The 15,559-nt window shown below is 36.6% G+C and overlaps 1 protein-coding gene across 10 annotated transcripts in view; it reads left to right on the top strand.

The window, feature by feature from the left end:
* The window catches only part of LOC127838685 (cytosolic carboxypeptidase 2-like), a 177,655-nt gene that overhangs the window by 61,601 nt on the left and 100,495 nt on the right, over positions 1-15,559 (top strand). For all 10 annotated transcript variants that reach the window (XM_052366566.1, XM_052366575.1, XM_052366580.1 and 7 more), the window contains 7 exons: positions 6,822-6,960; positions 8,006-8,088; positions 9,040-9,122; positions 12,816-12,952; positions 13,500-13,632; positions 14,124-14,242; positions 15,216-15,474. In XM_052366566.1, coding sequence (XP_052222526.1) covers positions 6,822-6,960; positions 8,006-8,088; positions 9,040-9,122; positions 12,816-12,952; positions 13,500-13,632; positions 14,124-14,242; positions 15,216-15,474 — 953 coding nt within the window. The remainder of the gene's footprint in view (positions 1-6,821; positions 6,961-8,005; positions 8,089-9,039; positions 9,123-12,815; positions 12,953-13,499; positions 13,633-14,123; positions 14,243-15,215; positions 15,475-15,559) is intronic.

Here is a 15,559-nt window from a genome sequence, read left to right as displayed (position 1 = left end):
GGAGAACACGATGGTGATAATGCGAGAACGCAATAGCACGATGACAACAATGCGACAATACGATGGCGACAGTGCGATTGTACAATGGCGAGAATGCGATAGTCGTATCGTACTGTCGCCATCGTATCATCGCATTCTCGCCATCGCATTCTCGCCATCGTATTGTCGCACTGTTGTCATCGTATTATCGCATTCTCGTCATTGTACTATCGCGTTCTCGCATTTTCGTCATCTGGTTATCGCATTCTTGCCATCGTATTGTCGCATAGTCGTAATCCTATTGTCGCATTCTCGTCACCGTACCATCGCGTTCTCGCATTGTCGCCATTGGACTATCCTACTGTCGCCATCGTATTGTCGCACTTTCGTCATCGCACTGTCACATAGTCGTCATCGTACTATCGGGTTCTCGCATTCTTGCCATCGCACTGTCGTCATCGCACTGTTGCATTCTCGTCATAGTACTCTCGCGTTCTTGCATTCTCGCCCTCTGGATTTTAATGTGTAACCACGATGGCACTAATGGTATTCCGTACCATATCAATAGATATATGGTCAATAATATCTAATAATGCAAAATAAGCCACGAAATCTGGCGTAACGTAATTGATTTGCATGTGATGCTGCTAAGAACTGCGCAGAAAAAGCATTTGCTGTCTCATTGATATAACTCTTTATCTTTCATCAACCACAACCAAAATCATCACCGTATTTCTTTTTTAAAGATATTTCTTGTTTCTGCCTAGCTGTATATTAAGTATGATATTGATATATTTGAGACTTCAAGATTCACTTATCCTGCAAATCAAGATTGTGGGCAATTATGTCTAGAATGTAATGCCACTTGGAGACATAACAATTATCATGATGATTTCTAAGCTCTTAATTATCTTTGCCAAGTTTTGATGGAAGATTGAAAAATAATTACAAAGTTGGAATATCAAAGATGACAGTTTTGCTGAACACATGCATGGTTTGTTTGCATTATGACATATGCATATATTTTTCTGAGAGACTGTCTTTTCAAACTGTCTTCTCATATGACAATTTATAGGTAACATGTAGTTATGTTTCATCGCGTTATTGGCACTTTGATTAAATAGACATTTAATTTAGCACATGTGCAAACAGATTTGCAATAGGCAGATAATCTTAGGGTGTCATTATGTATGTCTTGGGATTTAATTAATCATGTTCTCAAAAGGAAGAAAGTCTTCAATTAGCATTTTATATTGGGTACATGAGAAGAAATGATTGAAGTGGGGTAGCTCAAAATACCTTTTAAAGAACCTGTATGGTAACTGAAAACCATATTGAAAATGCAATTGTATATATCAGTGCAAGATGTATTTTCATGAAATGGTGTAGTTTTGAAGCTAAATACAGACAAAGCATGCTGGTCTAAGACGTTTTCCTGAAAAAAAGGTAGAGGTATAAGGTAAAAGAATGTTTTCAGTCACTTGAGCTTTAATTAAAAAAAAAAATCCACAATTCATGTAAAATTATTGGTTTGATGTGATTCTTCTTTACAAAGAAAAAGATATTGGTCTTGAAGCACCAGGCCACTTAATAACTTAAGGTAAACTTAAGTCTGAGATGCTGTTCTGATGGCAAAATTTCATGTTAAGGAATATTTTTTTGATGCCCCCCTTCGAAGAAGAGGGGGTATATTGTTTTGCACATGTTGGTCCGTCTGTCCGTCCACCAGATGGTTTCCAGATAATAACTCAAGAACGCTTAGGCCTAGGATCATGAAACTTCATAGGTACATTGATCATGACTCGCAGATGACCGTTATTGATTTTGAGGTCACTAGGTCAAAGGTCAAGGTCACGGTGACCCGAAATAGTAAAAAGGTTTCCGGATGATAACTCAAGAACGCTTATGCCTAGGATCATGAAACTTCATAGGTACATTGATCATGACTAGCAGATGACCCCTATTGATTTTCAGGTCACTAGGTCAAAGGTCACATCACGGTGACCTGCAATAGTAAAATGGTTTCCGGATGATAACTCAAGAACGCTTATTCCTAGGATCATGAAACTTAAATTCATAGGTACATTGATCATGACTCACAGATGACCCCTATTGATTTTGAGGTCACTAGGTCAAAGGTCAACGTCACGGTGACCAGAAATAGTAAAATGGTTTCCGGTTGATAACTCAAGAACGCTTATTCCTAGGATCATGAAACTTCATAGGTACATTGATCATGACTTGCAAATGACCCCTATTGATTTTCAGGTCACTAGGTCAAAGGTCAAGGTAACGGTGACCCGAAATAGTAAAATGGTTTCTGGATGATAACTCAAGAACGCTTATGCCTAGGATCATGACACTTCATAGGTACATTGATCATGACTTGCAGATGACCCCTATTGATTTTCAGGTCACTAGGTCAAAGGTCAAGGTCACGGTGATTCAACTTAGAAAAATGGTTTCCGGATTACATCATGAACGCTTACGCCTAGGATCATGAAACTTCATGGGTACATTGATCATGACTGGCAGATGACCCCTATTGACTTCAGGTCACTAGGTCAAAGGTCAAGGTCACGGTGACTTGACACAGTAAAATGGTTTTTAGATGATAACTCAAGAAAGCTTATGCCTAGGCTCATGAAACTTCATAGGTACATTGATCATGACTGGCAGATGACCCCTATCGATTTTCAGGTCACTAGGTCAAAGGTCAAGGTCACAGTGCCAAAAAATGTATTCACACAATGGCTGCCAATACAACTGACAGCCCATATGGGGGGCATGCATATTTTACAAACAGCCCTTGTTTTAGTCGGATTGCTCCTTCAGTAAAATGTGGAGCAAGTCCATTAAAACTATTAATAATCCATTACAAATTTTTAAAGAACTAAAAATGGCAGTTGGTTTAAGATTGTTGTTCAAACATGTCAATTAGGAGCAATTTAACCAGCTTGAATTGGCAGATGCTGTTTTGATATGTTCTTAAAACCACAGTCGGCAGCCAAATGGGTTCACACCTGCTTTCATGCAAAAAATATAAAGTCATAATGTCCCCACTTACATTGCCCAAGAAATTAGGGTAGAAAGTAGGCATAACATTTATTTTCTTTTTAAATCTTTTAGGTAGGCGCCGAGAAGTTAAATGATCAGCTTCGAAAATATTATTTTATGTACATGTTAATAATTATAATTGCCTGAGATAGAGTTTAAATCTGCTTTTATGAATATATCTTCAGAAATTTTAGTTGCTCATTATTTTAGTAGACCATGAGAGATTTTAGAAGCCATTTGCTATTTTGGCTCCTATTAATGCACACAGGTGGTAAGCATGTGGCTATGATATTAATTTGGAAAAACAACATTTTGAATGAAACATAAATCAAATAATAACGAAAAATCAACTTCTCTGGAATCAAAATTTCACTATCAAATATATTAATAACAAGGTATTCATCTCAAAATGACCAGTAAACAGTGTGCATTGGTTTCAAAAGATGCTGGACAGTTTTTATACCCCCACAAACGAAGTTTAGGGGGGTATATAGGAGTGAACTTGTTGGTCTGTCCGTAATGAGTTTCCGCTCTCTAATTCAAGTAGTTTTCATCTGATCTTCACCAAACTTGGTCAGATGTTGTATCTAGATGATGTCTAGACCAAGTTCGAATATGGGTCATGCCAGGTCAAAAACTAGGTCACGGGGTCACTTAGTGCGTTTTAAGCATTAAGCATGATGTCCGCTGTTTTTCGTGAATACAACATGCAAAATATTCTGTGTCAATGCGGCATGTGGGGGTATTAGTCACGTACGTCTGTGACAAAGCTTTAGTTATGCATATTGTAACGGCAAGAACGGGTAGAATATTTATTCATACATTTTATTGAATTTTGGTACCGAGGTCCGTGACCTTTGCAGGGAAATGCCCTTTACTCTGTAAAAAATTCAGTAATGGATCGGGTCAGCTGGACGACGTGTAGGTCACGCGAGTTGTGTATCATAGACACACACATCTGTGGTAACGCATTCATAGTTTTCAAAAGTGACATTCTTTTAAATGACCCTCTTCTTGTCTAGGAGGTAACTTTGTAATTCCTCATGCAATTAAACATATCGTACAGCAAATAAATACCATGAGAAGACTGAGTGTTGGGCATATCAATCATCTCATTTCAGTAAGTGTGGTTGTCACTTATTGAGGTAAAATGTCAAATTTTGCCTTAAACAGATTTTGTGTTAATTATGTGCAGTTTTATGGAGGAATGTAAGGGCATCTGTGACATATATACACATGTTTTGTTTAAGTTTAAGTTTTTAAATTTAATGTTAATTAGGGAAATTGATCCATGTAGCAAAACATTAACTTGGAATTTAAGTCTGTTTAACTTAAAAACTTTTTTACGACATATGCTTAAACCTTTTTTCATGGCAGCTTTTCCCAGTCTTATGATATTAAAATCATATGTAAGCAGAGGTTTTTTTTATTAAAAAAGGCAATTGTTTATTCAATTAATAAATTGTGTTGTAGAGGTATAATACATGTATGTGTATATACATAGCATGGTTTGAGGTCATTTCCGTGTGAATAAATAACAGACAGCAATGAATGATTGCTTTTAAAACAAATAAGTAGTGATCTATTGTGTTCTCTGTTTGAGTCTTAGACACTCTGCAGACAGTATGTCGAATCAATAGGCAGTGTTCAAACAGGAAAGCATGCCGCTTAAACATTTATTAAACCTAATCATTAAGAATTAAAGAGCTTAGCATGGCAATTGTTAAGAGTTTTACACTTGTAGCTGTATGTTTTGTGTCAAATTCTATCTGCAAATACCGGTACCACTTATTAAATCAGATTATTGAACTTTCTCAGTTGTATACAGTTTGTAGTTTTCTTTTAATTATAATATTACATTTCAGCATAAAAGAACCTCTGCACTGCTGTGATATCGTGTATTAAATAACAAAATGAATGCCTGGCACTTTATTCAGTATTTTATTTCAATATGTTTATACATCAGGCTGTCTTGCTGAGTGCGTAGGTGGAAGTCCAGATCCCAATATGTTAATACATTAGGCTGTCTTGCTGATTGCGTAGGTGGAAGTTCAGATCCCAATATGTTTATACATCAGGCTGTCTTGCTGATTGCGTAGGTGGAAGTCCAGATCCCAATATGTTAATACATTAGGCTGTCTTGCTGATTGCGTAGGTGGAAGTTCAGATCCCAATATGTTTATACATCAGACCGCCTCGCTGATTGCTTTAGTGGAAGTTCAGATCCCAATATGTTTATACACCAGGCTGTCTTGCTGATTGCTTAAGTGGAAGTTCAGATCCCAATATGTTTATACATCAGGCTGTCTTGCTGATTGCGTTGGTGGAAGTTCAGATCCCAATATGTTTATACATCAGGCTGCCTTGCTGATTGTGTAGGTGGAAGTTCAGATCCCAATATGTTTGTACATCAGGCTGTCTTGCTGATTGTGTAGGTGAAAGTTCAGATCCCAATATGTTTATACATCAGACTGTCTTGCTGATTGCGTTGGTGGAAGTTCCGATCCCAATATGTTTATACATCAGGCTGTCTTGCTGATTGCGTTGGTGGAAGTTCAGATCCGAATATGTTTATCCATCAGGCTGTTTTGCTGATTGCTTTAGTGGAAGTTCAGATCCCAATATGTTTATACATTAGGCTGTCTTGCTGATTGCGTAGGTGGAAGTTCAGACCCCAATATGTTTATACATCAGACCGTCTTGCCTGATTGCCTAGGTGGAAGTTCAGATCCCAATATGTTTATACATCAGGCTGTCTTGCTAATTGCTTTAGTGGAAGTTCAGATCCCAATATGTTTATACATCAGGCTGTCTTGCTGATTGCGTTGGTGGAAGTTCAGATCCCAAAATGTTTATACATCAGACTGTCTTGCTGATTGCTTTAGTGGAAAATCAGATCCCAATATGTTTATAAATCAGGCTGTCTTGCTGATTGCTTTAGTGGAAGTTCAGATCCCAATATGTTTATACATCAGGCTTTCTTGCTGATTGCTTTAGTGGAAGTTCAGATCCCAATATGTTTATACATCAGGCTGTCTTGCTGATTGGGTTGGTGGAAGTTCAGATCCCAATATGTTTATAATATCAGGCTGTCTTGCTGATAACGTTGGTGGAAGTTCAGATCCCAATATGTTTATACATCAGGCTGTCTTGCTGATTGCTTTAGTGGAAGTTCAGATCCCAATATGTTTATACATCAGGCTGTCTTGCTGATTGCTTTAGTGGAAGTTCAGATCCCAATATGTAAAACATCAGGCTGTCTTGCTGATTGGGTTGGTGGAAGTTCAATCCCAATATGTTTTTACATCAGACCGTCTTGCTGATTGCGTAGGTGAAAGTTCAGATACCAATATGTTTATACATCGGGCTGTTTTGTTGATTGCAAAGGTTGAAGTACTGCAGGTGAAGGCTGTGAAATGTTTACAGTTTTCAGTGTAGAGCATTCTAAAAACTTCATTTAAAATTATTGCCCTGCTTCTTTAAAACTTGTTACAAGTTTATCTGATTCCTACAATTTCTTTAAGTCTTTTTTAATTCTAAAAGAAAATTGAATTCCTCAGCAATTTTAATATTGCAAATGCATGGTATTGAATTGTAAGTAAAGATTGTTTTGACTTATACATGGAAATGATTGTGCCTAACTATACAAATGTATAGAAAAAAATGATGCTTAGCACTTGGAAGATTCTTAATTTAACTTGTTACAACTCATGTTATACAAGTCTGTTGTAGTGTAATTTTGTCCTTTTGTATAGTATCTACAGGTGCCTCATTTTAATTTGTAGACAATGCCTTGCGTGACCAGATCCAGAGGACGACCCAGCTGGTGTTTGTTGAGAAGGAGGGCAAGGGGATGGTGCCTAAGCTCAAGGACCCCATCAACCTCTTCCCCAAGGAACTGGGACCACAGCAGGCTGCTAGATGGTATGTATTGGTGACCGGTGTCTTGTCAGACTATTCCACCAGCCTTTAGGAATGAAATTCCAGGAAGATGATATGTATGCGTTTAAGTAAATGTGAAAGGAAGTCTCACATTTATTTGCATACATGCAAATGGCTGCTCAGCTAGAAATTTTCTATTGAGCTGATTGTATGTTACCTTTTACTTCAATGTATTATCTTGACCTCTGTGTATTATCTTGACCTCAATATATGTGTTCCTGACTTCAATATATGTAATCTTGACCTCTATATATGTAAGATGTCAATCTATCTATGTATCATTTACATGAATATATGTTATATCAACCCCAATTAAGGTAATCTTGACCTCTGCACTCTATGTAATATTGACATCAATCCATGTAATATTGACCTCAATCTATGTAATCTTGACCTCAATATATATAATTTTGATGTCACTTAATATATGTAATATTGATCTCACTCTATGTAATATTGATCCCAATCTATGTAATCTTTACCTCAATATATGTAGGTTGGCCTCAGTCAACCTGGACATTTTTATGGTGGGTTACAATCATGTGAAGTTTTTATCATGGGTTGTGTGTGAAACTGGTAGACTTCTCAACATTTCTATATTTCACAACTGTTTCAAGGTCAACTATTAAAGTGTGCATTTTTCATAAGGACACAAATTAAATGCAGAATGCATGTATAACAAAGACACAATAGTCCATGCGACAGATTAGGTACACTTGTCATCATTTGCTGTTATTAACTGCACCAGTGTTGGCAAAACTAAATGTTACATAGATAATGTATATACTCCCTTCTTAATGCTCCTGCCCTGGAAACTTTGCATTTTCCCTAAAGGGGGTATTTAATATGAAACCACTAATTGACAGATTAAAGGTTAGCCTTAACAGGTTACATTTTCTCCACAGCTTTTGTAAAAGGATTTATTTCAAGTTATCTAAAATAACAAGCAAAATCATGTGGGCTAAAGAATAGTTCAACTGCAAAGCATGTGTGCTAATTGTGTTGTATGTTATGGTTTGTTGTTTAGGCCAGCTGAGATCCAGGTGATAGAAAAGAGGATCAAGCATATACCCTATGTGCCCAGTGAACCAGAGCCTTTTTACAAGAACAGTGAGTTGCCATGTTCATTTTGTGATCATCGGAGAAATGTCATAAACATTCTTCAATCATTTTTGCTCCCTATTAACCGTTCATTTATGGTCATAATTTCAATTTATTGAATTATGTTCAATATGTTGATACATATTGGAACAATAAAAGGTTCTGCGTTAAATGCCTGTTGTAATGCCAAATGATTTTTCCACTTCTCTTGGTGATTGTGAAATGCTTATTGATTGAACTAGTCTGTGAACCTGACACTTTGACAGTGGAGTGGTACATCAAATTCCTTTATTGGTTGGCCATTTGTTGAAGTTATTTGGTTTGGTTTTACAATAACAAATGATTGTTAAAAGATACTATTTTCTATTGAATATTAAAGCATGAAACATGTCCAGAAAAGACGACAAATCAATGTATTGATAGGCAACAAATTATTTTGTAACCTCACAATAGGCTTTGAGTTGATAGCAAGATATGGCAAGACATGGAAGCTGTTTATCATTAATTAATATAACATATTGATCATTTTACATTCAACGCATTTTTTCTTGAAAAGGATATCAAGGGCCTAAAAAGTATTATATTTAACAAAATTAATTTACCTCTTATCAAAATACTTGTTTGGTAAGGTGTTCAAAGGAAAGACATATAATTGTTAACCCTGCTGCTGTAACCCTTAGTTACGTATTTTGACACATTTGTAGTCCCTTTGGAAGTTAAATTTCATTAAGACTTCTTACTATATTCAAGTTTTTAAGGATTCATTTCCAACCTTTAGATACTGATTAGCAGCAAACAGCATAAAACCTGAACAGACTGAGCTACTCGCAGGCTGTTCTGGTTTTATGCTGGTTGCAAAAGCCATTTTCACTTTGCTTCTTATGGGGGAAAGGGTGAAATATTATATTTGTATAAAGATGAATCTTTAAGAAGGTCCAATTTTGTGTGGCTTTATTTCAGCCGGTTCAGAAAGAACGCCCATGGTACATGGTGAAGACAGAGGTGGCAGACTAATCTTCATGTATGAGCCAAGGAGTACATTTGTAAGCTCATATCTTGTTATGTCCCCTTTCTTCTAAACAAACTTGTCTAATGCAGTGCTTCTGCTATTTTCAACCTGCAACAGTCGAACTTGCAGCCATGGTTTCTGTGATTTGAATTTAAGGATGCGCACATTTTATTTCTTAAGTTAAGGCGGAGGGTCAGGCTTTGACAAACAATTGTGACATTTAAATTTATCTCCTATATTTCATATATATTTCATTTTACTAATAATTGTCCAACATACTGAATTATACACCAATTGCTGTTAATTTTAGTTGCCACGAAGACCAGAGGTTTGTGACAATTGTAATTCATTCACACATTATTTTTCCTCAATCTCATTTCCAATTTTAAAGAAGTTTTGTAGATCTGGATTTCTTTTATCAAGATTCATGACTCATTTTATTTTTATATTTTTATCTTTTCTTAATTCACAGTTTTAAATTTATTTTGTGATTCACATGAAATGCATTTTTAGCTCATCTATTTTTTGAAAAAAAATTATCAGCTATTGTCATCACCTTGGCGTCGGCGTCGGCGTCTGCGTCGGCGTCTGCGTCGGCGTCGGCGTCCGGTTAAGTCGTGCGTTTAGGTCCACTTTTCTCAGAAAGTATCAATGCTATTGCATTCAAACTTGGTACACTTACTTACTATCATGAGGGGACTGAGCAGGCAAAGTTAGATAACTCTGGCGTGCATTTTGACTGAATTATGTGCCCTTTTTATACTTAGAAAATTGAAAATTTTGGTTAAGTTTTGCGTTTAGGTCCACTTTTTTCAGAAAGTATCAATGCTATTGCATTCAAACTTTGTACACTTACTTACTATCATGAGGGGACTGGGCACGCAAAGTTAGATAACTCTGGCGTGCATTTTGACAGAATTATGTGCCCTTTTTATACTTAGAAAATTGAAAATTTTGGTTAAGTTTTGTGTTAAGGTCCATTTTCTTCCTTAAGTATCAAAGCTATTGCTTTCATACTTGCAACACTTACTAACTACCGTAAGGGGACTGTGCAGGCAAAGTTATGTAACTCTGACTGGCATTTGGACGGAATTATGGGCCCTTTATACTTAGAAAATTGAAAGTTTGGTTAAGTTTTGTGTTTTGGTCCACTTTACCCCTAAAGTATCATAGATATTGCTATCATACTTGGAACACTCGCAAACTATCATAAGGGTACAGTAAAAGGACAAGTTGCATAACTCTGGATGTTATTTTTACGGAATTATGGCCCTTTTTGACTTAGTAACTTTGAATATATGGTTAAATTTTGTGTTTCGATCCACTTTACTTCTTAAGTATCAAGGCTATTGCTTTCAAACTTCAAATACTTTCATGCTATCATGAGGTTACTGTACCTGGCAAGTTGAATTTTACCTTAACCTTTGAATGACCTTGACTCTCAAGGTCAAATTATTAAATTTCTCTAAAATTGCCATAACTTCTTTATTTATGATTAGATTTGATTGATACTTTGACAAAACTACTTTTACCTGACATACCACAATAGACTCCACCCAAACCATCGCCCGTGACCCCCCCCCCCCCATCCCCCCCCCCCCTATTTTTTTTTTTTTTTTTTTTTTTTTTTTTTTTAAGATCATCTCACACATGACCACCACACCCTCACACTATACCCCCCCCCCCCACCCCACCCCCTCCCCAATTTTTTTTTTAAACGGTTAAAAAACAAAACTATTTATTTTGATTATTTTATGTTTGAAATACCGTCCAACCATCGCACCCAAGAATCCCCCCCCCCCCCACCCCCCCTCCCCCCACCCGAATCCCCCCCCCCCCCCCTATTTTTTTTTTTTTTTTTTTTTTTTTTTTAAGATCATCTCACAAATTACCACCACACCCTCACACTATACCCCCCCCCCCCCCACCTCACCCCCCCCCCCCATTTTTTTTTTATGAAACGGTTAAAAAACACAAATATTTATTTTTATTATTTTATGTTTGAAATACCGTCCAACCATCGCACCCAAGAATCCCCCCCCCCCCCCCCCCCCCCCCCCCCCCCCCCGATTTTTTTTTCCTTTTTTTCGCATTTTTGGAAGAAAATGTAATAAATGTCCACACCCCCACACAATGCACCGCTCTTCACTCCACCCCTCCCTCCTTTGTGATTGAAAATGAGAGTCCCTTCACCTTTAAAAAGAAAATAGATGAGCGGTCTGCACCCGCAAGGCGGTGCTCTTGTTTTGTTATAATAACTGTTCATATTAATTTAAAATCTATATTTTGATGCAGAAAGTTAACATGCAGCTGCATTGAAGGATCATTCATAGATTTTTATCTTCTCCCTCAATAAAAGCTTGCAGTTGTTTATGTATATTTTTTGTCATTGAATAATTGGCCAAAAGGCTTTTTGGCTTAACTTTTTTTTTCTGTTAAAAATTATTTTTAGTTTCGTTTTATGCCTTTTACTTAATATTTAGTATCCAAAAAGTGTGTTTAGTTGCTTCTTTTGTGCGTATAAATGAGGATATCAATTCATGAAATCAGTGGTAGATTATCATCACAATTTTTAACCAGGTTTTCCGAAGGAAAAAACTGGTTATTAGATTGGGGAATGCGGGCGGGCTGGCTGGCTGGCTGGCCGGCTGGCGGAATAAGCTTGTCCGGGCCATAACTATGTCGTTCATTGTCAGATTTTAAAATAATTTGGCACATTTGTTCACCATCATTGGACGGTGTGTCGCGCGAAATAATTACGTCGATATCTCCAAGGTCAAGGTCACACTTTGAGTTCAAAGGTCAAAAATGGCCATAAATGAGCTTGTCCGAGCCATAACTATGTCGTTCATCGTCAGATTTTAAAATCATTTGGCACATTTGTTCACCATCATTGGACGGTGTGTCGCGCGAAATAATTACGTCGATATCTCCAAGGTCAAGGTCACACTTTGAGTTCAAAGGTCAAAAATGGCCATAAATGAGCTTGTCCTGGCCATAACTATGTCATTCATTGTGAGATTTTAAAATCATTTGGCACATTTGTTCACCATCATGGGACAGTGTGTCCCACGAAAGAATCACGTCAATATCTCCAATGTCAAGGTCGCCACGACTAAAAATAGATTCAAAAGTTCAGTTTGACTTTTCTCCCTTTATCAGATTTTTTTTTCACAATGAAAACCTGGTTTTGTGACAATTTTGTCCCTTGTTTAAAACATGGCTTGTAGTACCAGATTGTCTGTTTAGTCTATGTTTTAAGGAATGTCCATTGATTGCTACATGTACCGATATCACCAATGCTGTATGCAGACATTAAGTTTGAAACAAGTCAATACTATAAAAGATCAATTTGCAGATTTTTATCATTCATTATTTATCCTGATTGTAGCCAAATAATTTTACCAAAGCTGTGTATGTTTAGTACCTTTAGATATTAAAACACTCTGTTATTGTGTGCCTTTTTAGTTCTTTCTTAAAATCTATGTCTAAAGAAAGCATCACAGGAGTTTAAGTGTTGTCACTGTACAACTTAAAACGTATCTTTATTGAACTATTTGAAAGTGTATTTTTTAATTTTCTAAGCAGTGTACCATTTAACCGCACTTGCTTGTTTCAACTTGTGTGCTCTTTATTTAAAGTCATTTGCACAAATAACAAAAAAATGACAAAAAATTGAAAATGTCTTTTCCAAGCGCTATGTTAGCTCAGCTGTTTTTGTTTGCAGTTTGTTCGTTCTCGGGTTGGAGGTATCCCAGCAGGTCCTGAGCAGTGTAACATAAGTGTGAACCGGGCTGCAGATGATGCCACGCTAGTGTTCGAGTCGCGATTTGAGAGTGGCAATCTTGCAAAGGCAGTTCAAGTGTATGTTTGAAACTGTGTGAACTGTATGTTTGAAATATGCATGTATTTTAACAGCTTGCACTTTCTTTTCGAGAAAAATATCATAGCTGGCTAGCATGATCACAGAAGTGAATACATTTCATGAACAAACATGTTTCTTTAAAGAATTTCTGAAAATTATGTTCATCTAAAGACAGATTGTCAAAAACTAAGGCCCAGATTATTACTAACCTGTTTTAACTTTTGTTGTGAAATAAATGCAATTGATATTATTTGGATTGTAGTGTTAAACCACTTTTTGTAAACCCTTTCGCACTCAGAAGCAAAGTGAAATGGCTATGTGCAAACAGCATAAAACCAGAACAGCTTGCCAGTAACTCACAGTCTGTTCAGGTTTTATGCCGTTTGCTACTCATCAGTATCTTAGGGTTGGAAATGAAGCCTTTAAAACTTCGGTTAGAAAGATCTTTGATTAAATGTAACTTTCTGAGGCACTACAAATGCGTCAAAATGCATATCTAAGTGGTTATGGTTTAAACAACACCTTACATTTTTGACGTGATTGCAGGGCTGACTTTGAATACGAGCTGTGGCTGCGTTATGACCTGTACACATCAAAGCACACCCAGTGGTTCTACTACTCTGTGTCCAACACCAGGCCCAACCAGCAGTACCGCTTCACCATAGTCAACTTCATGAAGGTACCACAGATATAGGTCTTCGGAATGACATATGTGTATGAACTCATATTGTCATACAGTCCCCAAATATAGGTGCCACTTTGTTGTCTATTTGTCATCAACTTCTCGCTAGAATTCAACAAAGGTGTACATTATACAGCCAGCTCAATCAGCTTCAATCATTTAATTTGCTGTTATGCAAATTGCAATGATCACATCTTCAGATTAGTGACAAATATTCTTTCCTATAAGAGATACTCTACTTCCTTTTAAAGGACACTACTGTCATTAGTATGAAATTATGTTTAAAACAAAAGAACAAATGTTTGTCAAAACAAACAAAAAACAGAGGGTGGGATCAAACTCACGATTCCATCAATCATACAAAGAAACGCTAGCAGTCAGTGCTTTTACCAATTGCAAATTTACTGGTTTGTGCAGCAAATTGTCCCTTAATTAACTTCAGCTATCCAAAGGACTGTAATTTAGTTCTTTTCTGTGTGTAATTGCAGCCGGACAGCTTGTACAACTATGGGATGAAACCTCTGCAGTACAGTGAGAAAGATGCATTGAAGAAAATAGGCTGGCGTCGATATGGCTCCAACATCAAATACTACCGCAACAACACAAAGTATGTTTTTGTTCTTGTAAGCATATTTTAACTGATAGTAAATCTTTTGTTACAAGCACATAATAATGTACAGTTCATCAATCTGGTTTACCACTGTTTGTTTTCCCATGATAAAAATGTTAAGTCTGTGTTATGGTATGATTTTTAGCTTGACTGTTTTCGGAGAAAACCTGAGGTCTTGTCATAGCCAGCTCGTCGTGTCGTGTCGTCCGCCGTCCGCTTCGTGATAAAACCTAAACATTTTGTTAACCTTTTGAACACTGGTTCTAAAATGAAAGTGCTTCCACCTACAAAATTGAAACTTAATATGCAGCTGCACCTTGGTGAGTTCTACATGCCACACCTATTTTTGGGTCACTAGGGCAAAGGTCAAGGTCACTGTGACCTCTAAAAAAAAATAATACAAATTCTGACAAGCTTTCATTTATTCAAAACTGCATCCGCAGCCAAGCGCTGGCACCCGTTATGCAGTGCTCTTGTTTTTATGTTTAAATATAATTAACAGAATTTTTTTTTGCATGTGTTTGTAGCACCAAGTAGTCTGAAATAGGCGTATTTTGTGAAAATAGTGAATAGAAAAATAATTCCTCATAGAAATATGTTCTTATTTACACAAATGTTATCAAACAAAAGTTTATCCATGTAAACTATTTTAATACCTCAATAATTTCGGTCTAATAAGTATGGGATGACTTTTAAGACATTTTATGACTTTGTTGTTTATAAAAACAAAAAAGTAAAATGCATTTCAAAACATGGACTTATTTACATTTTAAGCCATGCGCTGGAAAACCAGTCTAAATGCATAGGGAAGTGTTGTGCCACACTAGCCTGTGCAGTCAGCACTGGCTAATCAGCCATAATATTTTCCACTTTAATGGAATTTAAAGTCTGCTGTCTGATGTGTTGTTGTCTGATAATGCCCAAGTACATGTAAAAAAATACATTCAATGCATGTGCACTTGTTTTTCAGGTACGAGACTTCGAAAGGGGAGAAGCCCTTCTACTCTCTCACATGGACAACAGAGTTCAACCATAAGCATGACACTGTGTATTTTGCTCACTGTTTTCCATACACATATACAGACCTTCAGGATTATTTATTGGACTTGCAAAATGATCCCATTAAGTCAAAGATATGTAAACAAAGAGTGCTATGTAGGACTTTAGCTGGAAATCTAGTCTATTTATTAACAATTACTTCACCTTCTACCAATCCAGAAGACATAAAGGTATGTAGCTGTTATATTGCTGTTCCTAATTTATAATTAGTAACAAACAAAATGGTTTGTAAAGGAACATTTTCATTCTTAAAAT

This window comes from Dreissena polymorpha, chromosome 1 (genome assembly GCF_020536995.1).
Source record: "Dreissena polymorpha isolate Duluth1 chromosome 1, UMN_Dpol_1.0, whole genome shotgun sequence".
NCBI lineage: Eukaryota > Metazoa > Mollusca > Bivalvia > Myida > Dreissenidae > Dreissena > Dreissena polymorpha.
Note: the sequence above shows the minus strand (reverse complement) of the source record. Positions and strands in the feature narration are given on the sequence as shown.